This window comes from Oncorhynchus tshawytscha, linkage group LG05 (assembly GCF_018296145.1).
Source record: "Oncorhynchus tshawytscha isolate Ot180627B linkage group LG05, Otsh_v2.0, whole genome shotgun sequence".
Taxonomy (NCBI): Eukaryota; Metazoa; Chordata; class Actinopteri; order Salmoniformes; family Salmonidae; genus Oncorhynchus; species Oncorhynchus tshawytscha.
Genome location: NC_056433.1, coordinates 27,533,573 through 27,557,847, shown reverse-complemented (window position 1 = coordinate 27,557,847; position 24,275 = coordinate 27,533,573). Strand labels below are relative to the sequence as shown.

The window sequence follows — 24,275 nt, the reverse complement described above, 5'->3', positions numbered from 1 at the left end:
AGCCTGTAGATTCAGGTTATCAAATTTAACGTGTAACCTCTGGGCTGTCATACTCTTACTACTCCAAATGCTTTAAAAAACGTGTCCCTGAGGAGAACATATGTGGGTGAGAGAGAGACATTTCCCTTACCTGTTCCTGTAGAGCTGTCCTTTCTGTCCCCTCTCTGGGCTCAGTCTCTGTGGCTACATATTCTGGTGAAGGTGCGCATGACAACTGTGTATTGTCTCTTGTGGCATCTGTCTGACTGACATCTGTCTGTGTGAGATCATTCACCTGTAGCATGTCAGTGTCTATGTTTCCAGTGTCTTTGCTCACAGTCTGTCTGTTATCTTTGCTGTCTGCAGTACAGGTGATGTCTGAGGCTCCTGTGTTTACAGCTATTTGGCTGGCTGTCATTTCTGTCTGTCTGGCATCTTTAGCGTCTGTGTCTACATCATCATCAACACTTCCTGGTTCAGTGTTCTCCGAGTTATCAGTGTGTCTCTGTGACTCGGATTCGGTGTGCGCCAATTCAGCGGTCTTAGACTCTGTGAGCCCTGATTCGGTGCCTTTTGATTTCAGACCTTTTGTTTTGGGGCCCTGCGATTGCTCCCACTCTGATTCCGTGTTCTTTGAAGCAGAGGGGCCCTTGGAACTCTTTACTTTGGGGCCCTTGGACGCTGAGCTCCTAAACTCAGCCCTCCTCCGCCCCCTGTGTTTTGACTTGACGCGCCGCCCGCCATCTGTATTCTTGGTGTTCCCAGTGACAGAACTATCAGTCAGTTTTGAAGGAAAGTCACCAGAGCTAAATGTATCTGAGCCATTACCACAAGGAGGCTCCCTGGTTTTAATGTCCTTGGACTGAGACGGAGGTTGCTCCATGTCCAAAACAATTGTAAATACTTTCTTTGTCTCAGTGCAGTCTCTAGACTCTGTGCGTTGTGTTTTGTTATCTGACTGTGATTTGCCTGTGGGTCTTGCATGCGTCTCTAGCTGCTTTTTTTCTGGATGCAGCATGAGATGTGTTACAGGGTCCGACTGTGGATCTGTCCCTAGCCCCACACTGCTTTTAATGCCCAATTCAGCTTTGGTCAAGGAAGTGACTTCACAATGTAGAGTCTCAGCTTCCTGAACAAGAACTTTCCCAGCAGGTGCAACAGCTGTGTTCAAGAAAATGGTGGCCACTTTTTGGGGAGGCTCAGTCAAATCTTGTTTTGCCTGGTCACTCTGTTTGACAACAGCAAAAGTGTAAGTGAGTTGAGTGCCTTTATCTGGTACTGAAGTCTCTTGACCTCCTCCGACCGATCCAGAGCATACAACCGCAGTGTTTGCATAGTCATGTGACTCAGCAGCTGGAATCTCACTGTCGCCATGTTGAGGCGAGTCTGTATGTACAATATCATTGTTACCATCGTAACCTGGTCTGCTTTGGAGAGCGTTGGCCATAGCCATGCCATCAAGTTGTTGTCGTTCGAGGTCTGTGTCCAGAACGATGGTGAACACTTTGTGTGGAGTCGGAGATGAGGTTCCCTCTTGATCCATTGGTTCTATATGGTGAGGTGTTATCTCTGTTACAGTATCCCCACATTGGCTAGTGCCCGGGGTCTCTGGCACCACCACAGTGGCGGAGATATCAACGCTGGTGATGGGAGTTTGGGTTAAGGTTTCTCCCATGGGAATTTGTATTTGACTCTCCCCATCCTCCATGCCTGTGACCATTCTCTCTGCTGGCTGGATGCTCCAGTCCTTCAATGAGTCTCTGCCGTATTCTTTGTCCTCTGCTCTTTGTTCAGTGTTGCTCATCACTTTCTTGGTCGGTTCTTTAACAGCATCCATTGTTCCTCTGGTAACGGCTCTTTTGCTTTGCACTCTGCTTTCAGCCTGCTCTTTTTCCGGATCTTTTGTTGAGTCAATATTAGCCTGAAGAGGTTTGATCCCTTCTGGAGTCACTTTCTCTACAGGTTGTGACAAAAGGGATGCCTCGCTGCAAGATGGCGCTTTGCCAGGTGTGTTGCTTGGTATCTTATTGTCTCCATCCACCTCTGTGCTCACTAGGGACACCTAAAGATGCATACATTCATTAGAAATGGTGTGAAGATACATATAAGATTCCATAAAGGGATCATATTAACGTTAAGGGATGTTCCAATCAAAATATAAGTTAACTTTTACACCTGGTTGAAATGCTCCAGTTTCGCCTACTGATAGAAAATATGACTATCATCATAGGGTTTCATACATTCTGAAACTAGGCCTAAAACGCCTTTCAACAAGCCAACTCATATTGCAAAAGTAAGATTTCTGCATTCGATAATTGTGTATTCGTTCAATCTACTTACTTTTAGAGTTTTGTTGTTTTGATTATACATTGATTAGATAGCTCACCTGGGATTGGGCTAGGGCTGTGAGGAGAGCTGCACTGTTGCTAAGGGCCTGTCCAGCCCTTCTCTCGAACTGCTCCACGCGCTCCCTTCCGACACAGTCCAATAGGAAGTCTAGCTGTGACAGCGCCTCACGTAGCGTCCCTTGGAGTTGCTTCCCATTGTTTAGTGTAGCCTGTGAGGGATTATAGGGTTAATCAATCTAATCTTGATGTTTGGGTCAAATTCATCTTACCTTGAGTTGTCTATGTATAGAGAGCATCCACATTACTCTATTTACTTTTGCTACAGGAAGTAACTAGCATGATTTAGCATCGTCCCTTGATTTCCCATTTGTTAACATTTCCCTGATGTTAGCAAAACTGCATGTAACCCCCTAGTTGCTTTTAGCTTTTTCTAGCACGGACTAATGTAGTTATTGTGTTGCACGTTGGACATATTTTGGAGACGGACAGTTGTTAGAGAACAGCCCGACATGTGAGGAGAGGGCAACACTGCAAACTACGTGAGCTAGCAAGATGGCTATTTAATTGTTTTATTGTTTTTAAAAGTTAGTTTAACGGTCTGAGTAAACCAATTTGATCAACTGTTAGTCCCTCATCCCCGACCACCCTTAGGCCTGTGTTGGATTTGTTCTGGTTCAACTGTCATCAGAAGAAGACTTTTCTTTCCTCCTGCTTGGAGGCTCAACCGTTAGAGATGCTGTGAGAGACTGAACTCTGGGTGATGTGAGTAGCCACTTGATGTGATCTGAGAGAGATGATCTGTATATACAGTACTTTCAGAAACTATTCATACCACTTAACTTATTCGACATTTTGTTGTGATAAAGCCTGAATTCAAAATTGATTAAATATTTTTTTTAAATCACCCACCTGCACACAATACCCCAGAATGACAAAGTGAAAACATCCTTTTAGAAATGTAGTGAAATTAAATACAGAAATATCTCATTTACATATGTATTCACACCCCTGAGTAATACGTTGTTGAAGCACCTGTGGTGGTGATTACAGCTGTGAGTCTTTTTTAGGTAAGTCTAAGAGCTTTGCACACCTTTGCAGATTATTCTTTTTGAAATTCTTTAAGCACTGTCTAGTTGGTGGTTGTTCATTGCTAGACAGACATTTTCAAGCCAATTTAAATTTAAATTGAAACTGTAACTAGACACTCAGGAATATTCAATGAGGTCATGGTAAGCAACTCCAGTGTATATTTGGCCTTGTGTTTAAGGTTATTGTCCTGCTGAAAGGTGAATTTGTCTCCCAGTGTCCTAAAACTCCCTATTCCTTGCCGATGACAACCAGACCCATAATATGATGCAGCGACCATCATGCTTGAAAATATGAAGTGGTACTCAGTGATGGATTTGCCCCAAACATAACGCTTTATATTCGGGATAATAATTTAAAAAATGTGAAAATAAATTGACTAAGTAATTCTTTAGTGCCTTATCGCAAACAGGATGTTTAGGAATATTTTTATTCTTTACAGGTTTCCTCATTTTCACTGTCATTTAGGTGACATTTTCACAGCCATTATACTCTACCTTTTTTTAAAGTAACCAGTGGCCTCATGGTGAAATCCCTGAGCAGTTTCAAGTTAATGCACAAGTACAGTGAAAACCCCAACAATGCAAGTCGAGAAAAAAAACACATGAGAAATAAGAATATGAAATACACCATTAGGTAAGAAAGTAAGCATACTATATACAATACATATTTAAAGTCAGTTCCAATACCATATTTACATGTGCAGGGATACTGGCATGATGAAGGTAGATACATATATATAGTGAACTAGGCAACAGGATTTAAAATAAACAGAGTAGCAGCAGCTTGCATGTGAGCGGGTGTGTAGAGTCAGTATAAGTGAGCAAAGGATGGAGTGACAGTGTGTGTGAATGTGTAGGGCCCTGTGAGTGAGCATAGAGACAATTGAAATAAAAGGTAAATAAAGATACAGGGGTAAACTGAGTCCGTGTAGGTATTTTGTTAGCTATTTATCAGTCGTAATGCTTGGGGATGGAAGCTGTTCAAGGGCTTGTTGGTGTCACACTTGATGCACCGGTATCTCTTGCTGGGCAGCAGCAGAGAAAATATTCTATGGCTTGGGTGGTTGGGGTCTTTGATTTGTTTTTTTGGGAGGGGTTTCACACCTCCTGATATAGAGGTCCTGGTTGGCAGGGAGCTAGGCCTCAGTGATGTATTGGGCTGTCCACACAACCCTCTATAGCGCCATGTGATCGAGGCCAGTGCTACTGCCGTATCAAGCAGTGATGCAGCCCGTCAATATGCTCTCAATGGTACAGCTGTGGAACCATTTGAGGATTTGAGGGCCCATGACAAACCTTTTCAACCTCCTGAGGGGGAACAGGAACTGCCGTGCCTTCTTCACAAATATGCGTGTGTTTGGACCATTTTCAGTCTTTAGTGATTTGAACACTGAGGAACTTGACACTGTCTACCTGCTCCCACGTCGGTTTGCTTCCTCTCCGGTAACTGAGTTAGGAAGGATGCCTGTATATTTGTAGTGACTGGGTGTACTGATTTGATACACCATCCAAAGTGTAATTAATAACTTCACCATGCTCATGAATTTTCACTTTTTTTTTTACACATCTAACAATAGGAGCCCTTCCATGCGAAGCATTGGAAAACATCCCTGGTCTTTGTCGTTTAATCTGCATTTGAAATTCACTGCTCGACCTAGGAACGTTACATATAGGGTACAGAGATGAGGTTGTCATTACAAAATCATGTTAAACACTTGCACACAGAGTGAGTCCATGCAACTTATTATGTGACTTGTTAGGCACATTTTTACTCCTGAACCTATTTAGGCTTGCCATAACAAAGAGGTTGAATAATGATTGACGCAAGACATTTTAGCTTAAAAAAAATTATTATTATTTTTTATTTATATCTAAAACAAGTTCCATGACATTATGGGGTATTATTGTGTGTAGTACTCCAATTGAATCCATATTAAATTCAGGCTGTAGTAACACATACACATTTGGAAAAAGTCAGGAGTGTAAATACTTTCTATTGGCACTGTAATTAGCAACATTTGGACCGGTCCAGTTTCATCGAGGAGTACTGTGTTTTTATCTACGGGTTTGAATGTGAAAGTGTGAATGGACTGGTGCACTCGCACACTTCTCATTGGCCACGCGCAGGTGATCTAGATTTCCACTGTTTATATGAGTGCTCTTAGGTACACAGTGAGTGTGCATAGATGCCATTGAAATTAGTTGATAATGTTGGTCATTTAATAATAACTCATAACTTGACTTGTTGTAATTATTCTTTATCATAGTTCAAGATATATATATTTGTGTAGTTTCACAGTGTGGGCATTGTACATGTTTTCCTAGTAAGTACATATCTTTAGGGGTACATTACTTATTAGGTGGAGGCACTGCACTACATTATTTATAGTCTAATACTGCCACAAACCTAGATACTAGGTCCAAACTGATAGCAACTCATGTTACACTGTTTACATTTGCTACAGGCAGTAACTAGCATTATTTAGCATTTGATTTCCCATTTGTTAACATTTCCCTGATAACTTCACTCCATGCAGAAACTTCCACAACAACATGTCAAACTAAGTTTGGTGTCTCAACGTGCCTGTTTCAGATCAGCTACACTGCAGTTTGACTTATCTACAAATCTTAATGAGTGATCAATTAGATCTGAAGTCGACTCAAACAGGCACAGGTTTAAGGGAAATTACACTAGTGATGGGTCATTCTCGAACGAACAGCTCTTTTTGAACTGCTCTTTGGTGAATGCCGAGAACCGAATCACATCTGAGAGAGTTGTTCATTTGGCTCCCTGATTTGCATACTATTACTACTGCTTTTTGAGCTCCAGACAACGAACATCTGCAGATAAATTCATTTTTAAAAATCTGAAGATTTTTTTGTTGTTGTAATTCCTCACTGCAGGAACAATAGAAAGTGAGGAGAGAGACTTTTTCTGGTCCACACATTTTTGCAGTGCATTCATTTCTTTTCTTTTCAGACCATTAACTTTAAGGTAAAAATGTACTTAAACTAATCACGATCTGACATACTGTCAGGCAACTTTGTAAGCTTAACATTATAGATTTGCAATTTTTGTTCATGATTTTAGGTACATTTTTAAGCGCTACTGAACTAAGTGCCGTTTGGGTGCCAAATGAACAGCTCTTTTAGCTGAACGGAACCAACGAGCCGGCTCACTGAAAATAATTGGCATGCCCATCACCAAAGATTATGGATATACTGACAAGATGTCCGCCCTAACAATGGGCGTTGTTATCCACAAAGCGGCACGGCAGTCTGTCTATACTTTCTTGGGATTGGTGGATACATCTCATTATTATAATCCTTTTTTGAATATTTGATGAGGGTTGTTGACGTCAACTGCCTGTATTCAATAGAGAGAGATGCTATGCTACTAGGCTGTTCCATGAATATGCATAGCCCATCTTGAGACAACACTGATGTAAAGTATTTTTTCTTAAAGTTGCCAGGATTTCATGAGTCCTACTTATATCAGTACACTCGTAACAACATAAGCATTACGAAACTTATATAATATCAATTAAATCTCAAATAGCAAATATGCCATTCATTTTTTTGTTGAAAAAATTTGACACATCTCATTGACCTCCATACAAAAATTCCTTGCTTGGTTGGTGAAAAGTGAAATAAAACTAACCCTGCTGGGGAGACAGATTTTCCACCGAGTTGGACCTCTCTATTCCTCTTACCCTCTGCCATCACCAAATTCCACAACTTTTCATCCTCATTCATTATCTCCAGCACCTACCAGTGTCTACATATTTGAAAATGGCCCATTTCTACATGATGTAGTTAAAAAGATAATAAGAAAGTGGCCTACTCGATAACATCATTGAATAGAATTAAAACAAAGACCTGATTTGTTTTTGTTTTTTTAAATATGCTGAAAGTTTCTAGTCACGGGGGCATTTTTCTGCTCCCCGAGTCACCGTGAATCTCAGTGTTTGAAAATCCCTGTTTTAAAAATATTTTCTACTCTTGATGACATCAAACTTTTATTTATTTATTATTATTTTTACTACAAATCGTAGAAATGTGCCATTTTCACATATGTAGCCACTGGTATGGTGCTGCTTCATGCATGACGAAAGCAGACTCATTACTGGTTTTGACTGAACAATGAATTCCCCCGCAATGGGTGCTCATTGGTTTCAAAATCTTTTGCTGCATTACAATGTTACCATGGATCTAACTGAAACTCGTAATGAAATAATTGCAAAAATACCATTTTGGGGCTATACACTAATACATCTTCAAAGTGTCCTCTAAGCCTATGTGTCGCGCTAACATCTATGCCTGATCAGAAATGGCTTTGGACACCAAATTCAACCCTTTGAAAACTGCTAGCCTACCCAAGTTGATTATGATGAAAATGCCCTTAATGTTAGGGAAAGGGGGATTCCTAGTCAGTCGCACAACTGAATGTATTTAACCAAACTCTTCTGAATCAGAGACTGATGGCTATGCTTTGGCATTTAAAAAATAACCCCTCTGAGAAATGCCTCATCTAGAATCACTAATATGCCTAGTATTTTCCAATGGGGGAGCCTGATGACAAACACCCTATTTTTCCATTGAGACAGAACACATCCAAAGATAATGGCCCTGATATTAGAACAAAGTGGAGAAAACTCACTCAGGGGTTCCTACCTGTGTTGTTGTGATGGCCGGCATATGGAGTAGAAGTGCGCTTTAAGTGCCCTTTGCTAATATTAAATGGTAGTCGGGCCTCTGTGTTCAACATGACAATTACGTTAGTGGAAAAACATCTAAAAAACAACTAGTGATTTCTGAACAACCTCAGTAAACTCTGTGCTGTGTTCAACATGCCAAATGCATTTGTGGAAAAAGGTTTTTAAAAAACAGCGATTTCAGAACATTTTAAATGGATGGGAGTACAGCATAACATCTTAAACTTTCATTCCTAAATCATTTTAATGATTGAGACAACAACATATGTCATACAGACATTGCTTTTTACTCTCAATGTGGTTAGTCCAGTAAAAACAGCAGTGACTTTCTGATTCACAGAAGTTTGTCTTGTTCGCAGAAGTTGAAAACCTAAACAATATACAAATATTTAATGTCCCTGCAAAACTCTTTTAGGATTTAGGTCCAGGTTCCTGGTAAGTACTTTAATTGTGACAAATGTATTTGTAAAAGGATCTACACAAATAAAATGGGATGGTGGATGGATGTGGGTGGACAGAGGTACTACAGTACCTGTACAGACTTTCGGGGATTTGACTGTGCTGCCTGGTTCCACTGCTGCAGTTCACAGATCGCCCCAGACATTCTAAGGGCTGTGCCGCCTGAAAAAAGCTGCATTCGTTCATGTAGAGAGAAACACAGGCTACGAAGACAGAGAGGATAGGTTGAGAGAGGGAGAAAGAAGGAAGGGAGAGGGGGGAGAGAGAGAGAGGGGAGCGGGGTGAATAAGAGTGAGAGGAATGAAAGAGAGGAGAGAGAAAAGGAGAATGGTTTAGAAAGAGAGAGAATACATTAACTCACATGTACCAAAACATATTTTTCAAAAAATGCTACAGAACAGATATTAATAGGTACCTGTCTAAGTCTTTGGCCACTGAATCCACAGCCAAAGTCACATTGTTTTGAAATTCTCCATATGTGTCCTCTGACCCTACTGCTTTCTCCAGGTGATGAAGCTGTGCTGCAAGCTTCCTCAGGCTTTGGTCACAGTCCTGAACAATTCATGAGATAGTAAGTGTGTTTGTCTAAGTATGTGATGGACGGGAGAACAGTGGGGTATTCCAAAATGCTGCACAATAAAGTTATCCAGCTTATACCATGTCAATTTTAAGCCTATATTTATCAGATGCAGTTATAAGTACATTGAACAAAAATATAAACGCAACAGGAGTTGAAATAAAAAATGCCTGAAATGTTCCATACGCAACAGAAAGCTTATTTCTTTCAAATGTGGTGCACAAATTTGTTTGTGAGCATTTCTACATTGCCAAGATAACCCATCCACCTGATAGGTGTGACATATCAAGAAGCTGATTAAATGGCATGATCATTACACAAGTGCACTTTGTGCTGGGGACAATAAAAGGCCATTTTAAAATGAACCGTTTTGTCACACAACACAATGACACAGATGTCTCAAGTTTTGAGTGTGCAATTGGCCTGTTGACTACAGGAATGTCCGCCAGAGCTGTTGCCTGATAATTAAATGTTCATTTCTCCACCATAAGCTGCCTCCAATGTCATTTTAGAGAATTTGGCAGTATGTCCAACCGGCCTCATGACCATAAACCACTTGTAACCACACCAGCCCAGGACATCCACATCCGGCTTCTTCACCTGCAGGTGCTGAGGATTATTTATGTCTGTAATAAGGCCCTTCTGTGCGGAAAAACTAATTCTGATTGGCTGGGCCTGACTCTCCAGTGGGTGACTCACCCATGGCTGCACCCCTGCCCAGTCATGTGAAATCCATAGGGCCTAATGAATGATTTAAATAGACTGATTTCCTTATGTCAAATCTTTGTTCAGTATAGTTATACACCACTCATAGGAAACGATTCAAACAATCCATAGATGGCTTTGCCCATTCCTTATTTTTCTATCAATGTTTCTACTATGAGAGCGCTAAAAGTAGGGTGAAACTGCCCCTAGAAGCTGATCCTGGGTCAGTGACAAACAATTCCCCACTAAAGGTTAAGATTAGGATTGGGGAAGATGAACCTAGATCTGTACCTATGGGAAACTTCATCCCGGAGGATATACCTGTAGGACGTGCCAGCGCTGCTGGAGCTGCCTAATATCAGTGAATCCTTCAGTCGTTTCTGGGTCGTCCCCCAAACGGTCAGCCGAGACTTGTAGGGCCCTCTGAAGGTTGTCAACCTCCTCCCTGATTCGCTGGTCTCGTCGGGCTACCTGCTCCTCAGCCTGTAGTTGAGCCAGCCAGCTGACGCCCCTCTCTAACTCCTCCTTCTGGTCCTGGAGATCTTTGACCTCTTGAGACAGAGAGGCCTGACCCTTGGCGGTGCAGCTGGCAAGCAGGATGTCCTTAAGAGTCTCGAGCTCCACAAATTCTTTCTCCATGTGGCCCACGGCCTCCTGCAAAGCCTACTGGGACAGGCAGATCTGTTGTTTCTTCAAAACATCTCACCAAACAGCAGTGCTCTTACAGTGGAAAATGCAATGAAAACGTATTTCTGAAAGGATGAGTTTACATAAGGCTGTGTGTGTCCGTGCGTTGTATGCATATGTGTGTATGTAGTGTAGTGTAGTGTGATCACACTAATACATCTCACCTCCACAGCCCCTGTATCAGTCTCCAGGAAACTAGAGTCTCTGGGCTGGGACTCAATACCCAGCATCCGTTCCTGCAGTGAGTTCAAGGTGTGCCGGCACTCCTGCACCAGCTGGCCACAGCGGTCCTCGTTACGGACGCCTCCCTCAAGACTCACACACATACCCTGAAAATTCAAACGAGCAATAAAATATATACAGTTTTTGTAATTGAATTAGACATTTACTTCAACTGTGCACTGTAACTCCCTTACATGAATCAACAGAAAAACATATATTTTTAATCCAACCAATCCAACTGACTTCAGAAATCTCCTTTTTTTAAATGTATATTTTAAACATAGCCTACTCACATGAAGCTTTTTGACCAAGGCGGGTTGGCAATCCTCTAGTGTAGCCCAGGAAGGGTCCTCCCAATTGGGTTCCTTGGTGCGCTGGGCTAGCTCCTTTCTCTGGGCCCCCAAGGCAGAGAAGGCCGGCCCCAAGGCTGTGGCCTGGTCCAGTAGTGCCCGGGCCTGTTGGGCAGCCTGCCTGTGTTGGGCCAGGCCGGGCCAGGGAAAGAACAGGGAGAGCTGGGTAGTCTGGTGCTGGAGCTGGTTCACTCTGGACCAGGCCTGCTGCCTCTGGACCAGAAGAGAGGAGAGCTCGGGCTCACCATGCAGCAGACTGAGAGTGAAAAAAGACAGAGACAATTAGAGTTAAAGAGATGCCTTTCATGGACACTAACAAATCCAAATCAAGTAGACTGTGTGTATGAACTTCATCTCTATGTTGATTATTGTGCTTGAGTGCAGATGCTTTTTCAACAATGGGCCGAGTCTTGAGAGCGCTGGGCGTAAAAAAATATTGCATCGGGCCCCCGGGTGGCGCAGTGGTCTAGGGCCACCAGAGATTCTGGGTTCGCGCCCAGGCTCTGTCGCAGCCGGCCATGACCGGGATGTCCGTGGGGCGACGTACAATTGGCCCAGCGTCGTCCGGGTTAGGGAGGGTTTGGCCGGTAGGGGTATACTTGTCTCATCGTGCACTAACGACTCCTGTGGCGGGCCGGGCGCAGTGCACGGTAACCACGTCGCCAGGTGCATGGTGTTTCCTCCGACACATTGGTGCGGCTGGCTTCCGGGTTGGATGCACGCTGTGTTAAGAAGTAGTGTGGCTTGGTTGGGTTGTGTTTTGGAGGACGCATGGCTTTCAACCTTCGTCTCTCCCGAGCCCGTACGGGAGTTGTAGCGATGACATAAGATAGTAACTACTAACAATTGGATACCACGAAATTGGGGAGAAAAGGCAGGGATTAGACAGGGTAAAAAATAAAAACAAATATTGCATCGATGTCAATAGGAAATTTGTCTAGTTAGGAACTATGGTACCTACAAATTACTTACTTTATTCCACCTTGTGGCACTGCTTTGTATCTTTATCTAAATTTGTACTAAGTAAACAAACATTGGACAATTAAGCCTTGTCCGAGCCAGAACAGCCCATAGGTGCAGGAGCATGAGGCAGCTTGATGTAGAATTATACCCCCTGGACAGGAAGCTAGTCTGTAACAGGACCTTACTTCCAAAAGGCATGTTTAGCTTTAAAAACGGATAAACATATTGTATCACAGCGCCTCTCTTCTTTCCAAATATCTCATTTAACTGTACTGTATATAACAATATATATATATATATATATATATATATATATATATATATATATATATATATATATTAGTATGTACATAGTATTTTTGTCTTTCCTATATAAACCTCATTTTTAAAATGTAGTGTAACCTTCTTGTCTATAACTGTTCTGTTTTGTATGTGGACCCCAGGAAGAGTAGCTGCTGCATGTGCAGTAGCTAATAATAATACATTAATCTCCCCAATCTATGTCCTTAATGTTGAGAGCCAAGCAGAGAGGCATCAGATTCCATTCTTTGGTATGATTAGACAGGGGATCAAACCCCCAACCTTCCAATCTCAGGGCAGAAAGGCCAGAGTTGGTATCTAACTTTGACTATAACATTATTGTGGAAACACAATTGTCAACAAAATTGTACGTAGAGTTTCAGTTATTTTTAGGCAAAGATGCGTACTGCATCATTGTCAATTCTTTGTTATAAAAACTGTGAAAAAGGAACAGTTTTCCTAGAGCCTTCGAAGTACTAGATGTGTGTAACCTCATTGGAATGTGTGCTAGATCTGTAGAGAAATTATAGTGGAGAAAATATCAAATGTAAATCGGAAGCTTAAAAACAGGGGTGATAATTTTTACTCAGAACTTTGTTGGAATCACCCACGTTTGGGAGATCTAATGGAAATGAAATGTTTTGTCCTGCATCAGGTTACATATCTTTATTCTGTGACTATTGTATATTGTTTTGAAATGAGAAAGCATCCAATGGATGAAATGACACTGCCATCTAGTGTTACATAATGCCACACAATATTCCACAACATTCTAAACTTCAATGATGAGCAAAAAAAGGTTTGTGTTGTTTTTGATCATTATTTACTGTGTAATTCTGTAATTTAATTCAGGTCAGATTGCTTGGAAAGGCAGCACTCTGCAGTAAGGATGATGTCACAGAGTAATATTGTGATGTCACCGGTAGGTTCTTAGAACTTTTGTCAAAGATCAAAAAAGCTTGCCTGCTTGGTAAGACTCAAAAGAAAAGAAAAGTAAAACGAAAACAAAATGGATGTACTCAACTCCTGAGAATTCTTCACAAGAATGATTCCTGTCATTCATTTGCATAAGGTGGATTGCCCAGGTAAGGTTATTTCCCTATTTTCAATTGGGTAGTATTTTGTTAACTTTAAATGAAACTATGACTGGATTTGAATCTAGAAAAGTGGAAGTGACTACCTGCGAGGTGGAGTATGCCAGGTATTAGTGGTGGCCCAGCAGTAATAGGCTAGTAATAATTAGTAGTAGCAGCAGCAGTAGTGTAGTAGTTAGTTAGTAGTATTAGTAGTAGTAATAGTAGCAGTAGTGTTGGCCTAGTACTAGTAGTAGTAGCAGTAGTAGGCTTTTACAGTGTAGTAGTAGGCTTTTACAGTGTAGTAGTAGTAGGCTTTTACAGTGTAGTAGTAGTAGTAGCCTTTTACAGTGTAGTAGCAGTAGTAGGCTTTTACAGTGTAGTAGTAGCAGTAGTAGGCTTTTACAGTGTAGTAGCAGTAGTTGTAGTAGTACCCCAAACCATTCTGTGATTCACATAAACTATTGTGTTAAACTAAAAGCAAGAAGAGTATGTTTTTTATTGTTTTAAAGCGTTGATCTCTTTGTATAGGTCTTGTTGTTTTTTGCTTTGCCTTTGCATTTTTTGCTTTGCTTTGTAACATTCACGTATTCAACACAATTTGTAAATGGTAGATACAGTTTTTCTAGGCCATTAATTATGATCTCCTCATTCGTAGTTTTCATGGAAAGATGTCATAAACAGTGAGAGGAGACTGTTACCATGCCAGCATGAAATCTATGCCTAATTTTAAAAAGTATAATGTGAAAAATAAGTAATGGTTGTAACATATCAGTAGCTTTCTTCTGCTACATGCAATCTAATCCATCAGTTGATAATATTATTTTGTCTTTCAAAAGCATTTTGTCCACATTTGCCGCCATGTTATCAAAGCTTTTCAAATCTTTCACTATAAACCAGTATCATTTTACATCAGGTTGACTGTCCTAGTATGAACATACTAGTTTTTTTGTAAAATATTGCATGCATTCACAACATTGTGTAAGCAAAAACATTTTTGTAAGCAAAAACTAGCTTGGGCAAAATAAACGTATCCTAACTATAGTTCATTCTGTTTTATGTTTGCAGGATGCAGGCCTGATCTAACATGGCTTCAAAAAGTTACATCACAGAACCTTGGTTCAGCTACATTCTGTGATCAGTGTACTAGAAAACATGGTCCCTGCTGCAATCATTCTACTGGACCTTTATCAATCACGCCAGGGTGCAGTGCATCAATTGACCTAACACCACAGGGGCAGCCAACAAATGATGCCCCTGTGATGAGAACACTTCCAGGGCTTGCGGCCGAATCTACTGGGCTGACCTACCACGATAACCTGCCCACTAATGCTCCATGGTATTTAGAGTACCCAAGGAGGGAAGACAGTCCTTCTCCTCCTCCATCCCCAGAATATGACAACAATGTATCCTCCCTCGCAGAGGTCTTCGAGGGCCATGAAGAAGAGGACAGTTTGTCTCCTGCTTCAGTGTACATGGACTGCCTTGAGGAGCTCAGCCCATCTCCCTCAGCAGGATCCCCTCAAGCCGACTCTCCCCCAGACTCTCCTGCTTTATTTATCGTAGAAAGTGATGAGGGGGAGCAGTTCTCGGAACTCCGTCTCTCTCCATTTCCAGTGTTCCTTGAGTGTGAGCAGTGCAACAACTATTGCTGTTCTCCTTTAGGAGAAAGGATTGAGACATCTCCAGAACATGGGGGCAAAATTAAATCCTCTTCTGAAAAATGGCAAGAGATCGAGAAAGTTCCAGAGTTTAAGAAAAATATTGAGTTGTCTCCAAACTCTGGGCAAACATTTGACGTTTCCCCTGAGCCAGAACCACAAATTGAATTGTCCAGGGAGCATGAGACCCTAAAAGGGCCATCTAACCTCTGGCAAGAGATTGCGTCAGCTTGTGAACCATCACAAATGATTGAGCAGTCTCCTGATCACAAACAAGAGGTAGAGTTTAATTCAGACTCCTGTCAAGTGTTTGAGGAGCCCCTGCAATGGACTGAGCAAAGCAAAGAGCCTCAGAAAGTGCTCCAGTTGCCTCTGCCACCAAAACAAACAGTTGAGCCATGTCTTCAATACATTGAGCTGCCTCATGAATCCATGTCAACTGAGCCCGAACAACAGATTGAGTTTTTTTTTAAAACCCACCAAATAATTGAAATGTCATCTGAACACAGCCCAGCTGTTGAACCACCACTTGAGCCTAGAATATCTTCTACTGAAACACAGCAGAATGATCTCCAGCAAATAACTATGCCTTCCCCAGAACCTGGCACAGTGTCAAAGGCTCCTACTGAGCCCTGGCCAGAGACAGAATCATCCTTTGGTCCATGGCAAGACATTAAACCATTTTCTGAGTACAATCAAGGGACTGAGGTGTCACCAAACCCCTGGCAAATATTTAAAGTATCTGAAGTGTCCACAGACACACAAGGAGAGTTTAAGCTTCCTTCTGAACCTATGAAAAGGAATGAGGTGTGTACTGAGCAGAGGCTAGGGGTTGAATTTAACCCTGACTCCTGGCAAGGGTTTGCGATCTCTACCGACTCCAAGCAACAAAACAAACCATCAATGGAGACTCGGGGAGTGTTTAAGGTACCTCTGCCACCAAGACAAAGGGCTAAGTGGTCTTCTGGGTGCATGCAACTGATCCAACTGTCTCATGAGCCCATCGAAGGTATTGATCTTCCTACAAATGATGTGCAAATGTTTGAAGCATTTTCTGGGCCCAAACAAAACATTGAGGTTTCTTCTAAATCCCACATAGGGACTGAGTTGTCCCACGATCACAGGCAAGGGATTTACTTATCTCCTGAGCACGAGCATTGCATCGAGCCAGGACAAGAGACTGAACTCCCAATTGGACCTCAGGAATGTACCAAGTGGTCCTCTAACTTCATGACAGTATTTGACATGTCAAATGAATTCCAGCAACAAAATGGATCATCCACAGATCCTCAAATAGTGTTCAGGCTACCTCCTGAATCCATGCTGAAGAATGAGTTGTGCCAAGAAGCTGAATTGAATACAGACTCCTGGCAAGTGTTTACAGCGTCCAATGAGCTCAACCAAGAGATTGAGACAGCCAAAGACCTTCAAGAAGTGTTCAAGCGACATACCAAACCCAGGCAGAGGACTGAGCAGTCATATGGATGCATGCAAGGGTTTGAACTGTCCTCTGAATCCACACACACGATCAACCCATTTTCTTCGAAACCCCACCAAGGGAACGAGTTGTCCCCAAAATACAGGCAAGGAATTGAGTCATCTGAACATGAGCAAGGCATTGAGACATCTTTTGGGACTAAGCTTTCTATTGAATCTCAAGAATGGACGGAACAATCTCCCAATTCCTGGCAAATAAATGCAATGACAGACGAATCCCAACAAACCAAACTGTCAACAGAGGAAAAGTCTACGCTGCTTCCTGGACTAAAGCTAATTAATGAAAAGTGTCCTGAGCTCAACCAAGAAGTAGAACTGACCCCTGACTCCTTGCAGGTATTTGAGGGGTCCAATGAACCCATGAAAATGACCGAATCAACCACTGAGTCTCATGGGGTGTTCAAGGTTCCCCTGCCACCAAAACGACTGGTTAAGAGGTTTTCAGGGTACATTCAAGGGAGTGAGCTGTCTCATGAGTCCATGCAAAGAATTGATTCCTTTGCAAACTCTGGGCAAATATGGAATATGTCCATTGAACCCAAACACCAAACTGAGGTGTCCACTAGACTCAACCAAGGGACTGAGAGCTCCCCTGAGCCATATGATTGGATTGAGCGTTCTCCTAGCTGCTGCCAAATATTTGAAATGTCCAATGAATGTCAACAAATGACTAAATGCTCCACAGAGACTGAGGAAGAGTTCAAGCTGCCTCCTGAACTCAAGCAAAACACTGAGCTGTCTTCTAAGCACAAGCAAGGATATGAATTGACAACTGACTCTCAGCAAGTTTCCAATGAGCCCCAATGGCTTGAGCCAGCCAAAGAGATTCAAGGAGTGTTCAAGATGCCTCTGCCACCAAGAAAAAAGGTTGCCCGATCTCAAAAGTGCATGCAAGGAATTGTTCCCTCCGGCCAAGTGTTTATGGGCTCTGCTGAGCCCCAACAGCAGATTGAGGTGTCTTCCCAGCCCCACCAAGGCACCAAATTGTCCCCTAAACCCAGGCAAGAAACTGAGCATGAGGAAAGGATTCAGCGATTTCTTGAGTTCAGGCATGGGACTGAGATTCCTATTGAGCCTCAAACATCTAACGTCCCAGAAAAGCTTGACGTGTCCACCGAGCCACAAAAACTAACTCTGGGAGAGTTCAAGCTGCTATCCACACTCAGGCAAAAGACTGGGAGTTCTTCTGAGCTCATGAAAGGGTTTGAAGTGACTTCTGATTCTAAGCAAGATACTGAGCTTTTTGAAACCCAACAACAGATTGAGATAGGTCTTGAGCTACAGGAAATAACTGAAATGTATCATAGTTTAAAGTGTGATTCAGAACCATCTACGGAATCCTTGCTACAGACCGGGCCATCTACAGTGTCGGAGGTGTTCCCTGAGCACTCTACCGAACCCACTCCTGATTCCCTGCAGAGGAATGAATTATCATCTGACAGAAGTCAAGGAATTGATCCAGCCAATGAGCCCATGCAAGGAATTGGGTCCTCTCTTGAGTTCCAAAAAACAAGTGACAACACTGTCTCAGAGCGACCCCTCCACTCCCCACCCCCTTCTTTTGACTTTTCTTCCTCTCCTCCACCACCTATGTTCTTCTGTGATGTAAAACCATATAACGATTTAAGACTCACGCCATCCAGCCCTTCGCATGATGAGGAGTTTGATGAAGCAGAATCTCTTGGCACCACTTGGAGTCCAGAGTTTATGGCAAGTGAACAACCGGAGCTGGCAGAGGAAGATTCCCATATCTCCATTCAGAATCATGGGCCAATGCAAAGGGTGAAGAGATTGACCCCATACCCATACACTATACCAAGAGCTATTGAGCACCATGAGAATGAAGATAGAGACAGGAGTCTATATACAGTCAACCCGGCAGACCTACCTGACACATCTGGAGGAAGTAGAAACCTGCCCGAGATTTTAGAGTTAGAAGCTGAAGATGCAGATTATGACTCTGATAACAAGGAAGAGGGCTTCTGCTGTAATGGCAGAACTCAGAGCCCCCAACTAGCAAGTCCATTGGCTGGCACCTCTGGGAATGCAAGATCACCCAGGCACCAGGCACCAGGTCCTCAACATGCAAACACAACTAAGTCAAAGCAAGTTTTTTTCAGAAATGTCCAAATTCACAGCAAGCTTGTCAAGTCAACCACCCAGACCTCTTATGACCACAAGCCTACGGTTGCTCAAGGTAGAAAGCGTTCCAGAAAATCAAGCCATCAGGAGGAGATCAATGACAGGATAGAAATGTCTCTGAGAAGGAGCACTGTGGCCCGCCGCACCAGTACAATTTTTTCCCACTCTCAGACACCTAAGCCTTGTAGCACTGTGTCAAGACACCTAAGCGATTATGGTGAAGAGGATGACAACTGCTGTAGCCGGAGTTCTAAGAGCCAACGGCTTAACAACCCCACTCTAATGATTCTATATTCAGGTGAGGCTGTACCTTCTTATATGCCAAATTTCCTTCCAACCCCTGGCAGACTAAGTCCTACTCTTGAGGATAGTGCTAAGATTAGCTGTTCTAGCCACGCCCTGGGCCAACAGGGTCCCTCGCTCACAAGGATCAGAAGTGGAATGATGATGAGGGCAACACTGAATCCCCCAGCAGAGTCAGAGACCGACAAAACAGAAGAAGAGAAAGTCAAAAGGACAACTGCCCCTGCGGACAAAGACTCTGACGCATAGCATCCTCCTCACCCCACCCCCCCCGTCTTATCTTCTAATCTTGAACAATAAACACATTCAGCCTCATAATTGAGTGTATATTGCAGTCATTTTACAGTGCTATTGTGGAATACAATATGACGATTTGTGGCATGGATCTGGAGTGTGTTTTTGCTTGAGAGAGTGAGCGTGAGAGAGAAAGAGCAATAGAGAGAGAGAGCGCGAGAGAGATTGATAGAGAGAGAGAGAGAGCAAAACTGCATGTACAATTCAACTTTAAATGACTCAGTGGCAGTTACATTTGCCAAGACCCACTTTAAGTTTACAGTTTACACTGTCGGTAGAAACGGAGACCGAGGAGTACATCTTGAACTATTCACAATCATTCCATCAATATTCTCCTACTATCAACCAATTACACAGATGTCATGCCTTTCTGACAGAGACATAAACAAATCATGAAATGTGATTAGTGTCTTGAGTCTCATTCAGTCACCTACCTGCGGTGTTGGTCTGCAGACTGCAGAACGGCTCCCCAGTGCACCTCTGTGTAACTGACGGTCTGCATGACGTCCAGTTTCAGACTCTCTCCCAGGCCCGGTCTGTGGGCCAGCCTGTGGGCTGCTTCCTTCAGCTTCTCCATACGAGACTCTCCCTCTGCCTTGGCACTCAACACAGTCTGCCAGACACAACAGAGGCAGCAAGAGACAAAGGTTTCATGTTTAAAGGTACAATATGTGACTTTCATTTCAGGTCATTTCCTTTTTTTTGTGCGCTATTAGAGGATATCTGCACCACCACCAAATAATATGCAGGTGGAGTTTGGAGTAAGCCCAAAGACAGGTTCTTGCCTCTGCAGCTTGTAGTCTTTGCTCAGCCTGGCTGTGGATGCATGGGGCTCCAGTGGCCAGAGAGTCAGCCTGCTGTTGCAAGTCTCTAACCCAGGCTTGGGTGTCCTGGGCCAGAGTCTGGAAGGCCTGGGTGTGGCTGGTCAGAGAGCTCTGGTTCTCCTTGGAGGAAAGCAGATGGGTGTGGAGACTGCAGCAGCGCTCTAGAAGTTGCTCACTCTCTTTTAGTAGGGGGGAATGCTTTAGGGTGCTCCCATGCAAGGTGGCTATGTGTCCACTGAGGGCCTCTGTGTGCTTACTACATTTGGGGGAGGAGAGACAGATGAGTTAAAACCAACACTACCATCATTATGACCTTTATGACCATCATCATCATCATCATAATTATTGTTTTGATCATTATTGCAAATGTCATCATTGTAGTTAATGCAATTTTAGATTATGTGACCTGTGTTCGACTACTTCCTCCTGCAAGCGGCTAAGCTCCTCCCCTTTGTCCACCTTCAGCACTGCGGCTTGCAACCACTCTTGCAGACAGGCAAACTCCTCCTGCAGACTACCACACAAACACGTTAGTAAAACACTACAGCAAGTAAATCCTAACTAATACGTTATTTGCGTACCATAAAATAAAGTGCAACCAAAACCACTCTAACTATCACAGATGCTGGATTTTGGAGAACATTTGGGGGAACATGGAATCTGATAGTATGTCACACATTATACACCCAAGACGGACTAATATCTGAATAGATACACTTGTAACTATCAATAGGTATGCTTGTGACAGCCAGTACCTGTGCAAGGCCTTGATATCCCTCTGGGCCTGCACCCTCATTTCACTAATGTGCTGACGGGCTGCGCAGACAAGCTCGTGCAGCCGGACACCATCCGCAGCTAGGCTCTGCAAGCTCTGTGGGCTGGCCACGGAGTTCATGAGGTGCAGCTCCTCCAGGAGGCCCTCCGCCTGCTTTTCCTGTATCTGAAGCTGTGCAGACAGCTCCTGCACATGAGAGCAGTTGTTTGAGCAATGAGTACCAAGACTAGTGGCAGGAGGAGAATAATATTATGGAAATCAGTGTTTTTTTAACTGGGTAGTTTTAGACACTAATAAGAACATATAATAGGTTCAAGGAAATCTGCTGATCATTATAATACATTTTTGTGTCTTTATAGTAAAACAATCAATGACTCAATCAACCAATGACTCTGAGGAGCATAGTTCTTAATCATCCCTCACATGAACCAAAGAAACCATGGGTACCCTCTGAAATGGGGATATGGGTCAAACATAAGAGATACCATATGGGAAAGTATTGGCACTCACCTGAATCTGTGTGAGGAGCTTTGGGCCGTCGGCAGCACTGAGCGTGTCCAGTGAGTCCTGGATGCCCTGAAGAGAGGAGTGACACTCGGCCATCTTGGCTGCCACTTGTCCCTTGGCCACCACCAGGTGCCTGTAGACATCCTCGAGGTCGGAGAAGAGCTCCTTCACCTGCTCCATCTTCTTCCTCATCTGGGTCTCGATCACCTGGGTGAGGAAGAGGAAGTGGAAGAGTCGGTCACTGCTGAGCATCATTTTGAAAATTGAACAAAATAAACGTCTCTAAATTGTGTCTCTGAGAGAGTATTACTTTCGACTTTGTAAACGAGGACCCTCTCTAAAGTAGTGATAAAGAACTTCATAAGAAGAAGTGCAAAGACCTGTTCAGGCCAACCCAGTGCCATATAGACTTATTCAGACTAACTACGGCAATCTCAGACCCACACAGCATATCCCAGGCCCATTCAAGCTGTCCTAGGAGTATACAGGCTACCCCAGGCCCATTCAGGTTATCCCAGAACAACAGAGGTTATACCACTCACACAGGCCATCCCAGACCCACCAATGCCCATTAAGGCTGTTCCAGGTCCTTTGGATCCCCCAGACCTACCCTGGCCCACACAAACCTGTTTATCCAATATGGAGTTAGTGCCAAGAGAAATTGAATTTGAAGGAAAGAATTTAACATTTGTATCCAGAAATTGAATTTAATAGAACTAATATCACTCCATATTTCCAGATCCACTCAAGTCCCACTCCCACCAGGCCCACCTCTCAGGCCCACCTCTCAGGCCCACTCACCTGAAGCTCCAGTGGGGGCTCCTTGCTCTGCAACAAGACCTGGATCTCAGAAGCCCTCCTGTGGAAGCGCCCCACACTCTCCTCCTGGACCCAGATCTCCTCCTACAGTAAGAACACAACATGGGTCCATGATCAAGGTTGGGACCCAATCCATTTCAATTTCAATATATTCAGGGAATTAGTTGAAATCCCAATGAAACAAAACGGCAGAGAAAAAAAGTCTGAATTGAGATTCGGAAATACATGGTACTCTTGGAATCTTTAACTGGAATCCACAGGCAGACAGACCATCACAATTCCCCTTTCAAAGTGAAAGGACTTGAGTTGCCAGAGGGCGTTATGTTACCTGCATGGCTGTGACTTCTTGTTCGCTGTGGAAGGGGTGTGACTGCACCAAGTGGGCCATTTTGTGGCTGGTCCAGCTCTCCACCTCTCCGCCCAGCTGTAGCAGCCCATCCCACAGGTCCAGCCCCATGCGTAGGTTGTCCAGGTGAGAGTCCGTCCTCTCTGTCACCTGGGAAAATCACAGCTGTTAGGTTTGACATTCTAGGCAATAATCCATTCAGGGCACACATTTATCTGAGTACCTACCCTACGAGACTTGGCTTGCGTTTGGTAGACCAGAGCAAACATTTTGACCCGAAGGGTTAGTACTAGTTCACTTGGGTAAACACTGTTATTACACTACCCTAAAATGACAAAATAGGAGAGCCAAAGTCACGTGAGAAATTTGACGCAAATTGAAAACGTGTCTTTCTGCTGAGGAAATATAGGGCCCCCTGTAGTGTAACGACTTGTACTTGGTCTCTGGCAATGGGGTGAGAACTCACATCTAGCCAGCGGTCCATCAGGGTGTCAGCCTCGCCCTCAAATGGAGTTTCAGGGCAGTCAAGGATTTGGCGCAGCTGAGATTGCAGCTGCTTGCAGATGCCTCGCATCTCCTCCACTCCCTCCCCGAGACCACTCAACTCTGCCTTGGTGCTGTGGACCTGGTATATACACACGCACATGTACGCACGTATGTACGCATACACGCACATACACACACGCAATGCACACACAAACAGACACCCACACACACATAAATACAAACAAAGGCACACAGAAAAAGAAAAGTATGAAAAATAAATACACAACAAAGCACATTTGAGGGAAAATGTTATTTGGATCTTATGCTGCAATCGTGTGGTGGGAAAAAATAGATAATTATGGTTGTGTTATCTGTTGCATAGTTCTTGTGGTTGTGTTATCTGTTGCATAGTTCTTGTGGTTGTGTTATCTGTTGCATAGTTCTTGTGGTTGTGTTATCTGTTGCATAGTTCTTGTGGTTGTGTTATCTGTTGCATAGTTCTTGTGGTTGTGTTATCTGTTGCATAGTTCTTGTGGTGGTGTTATCTGTTGCATAGTTCTTGTGGTGGTGTTATCTGTTGCATAGTTCTTGTGGTTGTGTTATCTGGTGCATAGCTCTTGTGGTTGTGTTATCTGTTGCATAGTTCTTGTGGTTGTGTTATCTGTTGCATAGTTCTTGTGGTTGTGTTATCTGGTGCATAGTTCTTGTGGTTGTGTTATCTGGTGCATAGTTCTTGTGGTTGTGTTATCTGTTGCATAGTTCTTGTGGTTGTGTTATCTGGTGCATAGTTCTTGTGCTCGTGGCTGTTGTTCTTGTTGCAGTTATTGTTTTTGTTGTCATTACTATAAGTTGAAGCTCTCTACCTTAGTGAGGAGTCTCTGTAGGTTGTCTTTGCCCATGTACGAGGCCTGTTCACTGATGGTGCGCTCGGCACTCTGTAAGGTGCTGCTTAGACGACTGTGTACCATTTGGAACCTCTTCAGTAATTCTGTTAGACCTCCACAACGATCCAGCCTGTGCAATGCACACACACAGCTTGATCACAAACAGCACAGTCACACACAGCACAGTCACACACAGCACAATCACACACAGCACAATCACACACAGCACAATCACACACTCGGTCAAACACACAGCATGTTCACACATACA

The 24,275-nt window shown here is 43.3% G+C and overlaps 1 protein-coding gene across 1 annotated transcript in view; it reads right to left on the bottom strand.

Annotated features, from left to right (window-relative positions):
• LOC112250423 (nesprin-2) overlaps positions 1–24,275 on the bottom strand; it is a 245,510-nt gene that overhangs the window by 150,227 nt on the left and 71,008 nt on the right. Inside the window, exons 32-47 of the mRNA XM_042322697.1 lie at positions 23,984–24,134; positions 23,101–23,259; positions 22,617–22,784; positions 22,271–22,372; positions 21,473–21,676; positions 20,943–21,148; positions 20,594–20,701; positions 20,149–20,443; positions 19,798–19,976; positions 11,074–11,386; positions 10,723–10,887; positions 10,193–10,534; positions 9,005–9,141; positions 8,663–8,792; positions 2,366–2,536; positions 131–2,041 (exon numbers count right to left, since the gene is read on the bottom strand). Coding sequence (XP_042178631.1) covers positions 131–2,041; positions 2,366–2,536; positions 8,663–8,792; positions 9,005–9,141; positions 10,193–10,534; positions 10,723–10,887; positions 11,074–11,386; positions 19,798–19,976; positions 20,149–20,443; positions 20,594–20,701; positions 20,943–21,148; positions 21,473–21,676; positions 22,271–22,372; positions 22,617–22,784; positions 23,101–23,259; positions 23,984–24,134 — 4,741 coding nt within the window. The remainder of the gene's footprint in view (positions 1–130; positions 2,042–2,365; positions 2,537–8,662; positions 8,793–9,004; positions 9,142–10,192; positions 10,535–10,722; positions 10,888–11,073; positions 11,387–19,797; positions 19,977–20,148; positions 20,444–20,593; positions 20,702–20,942; positions 21,149–21,472; positions 21,677–22,270; positions 22,373–22,616; positions 22,785–23,100; positions 23,260–23,983; positions 24,135–24,275) is intronic.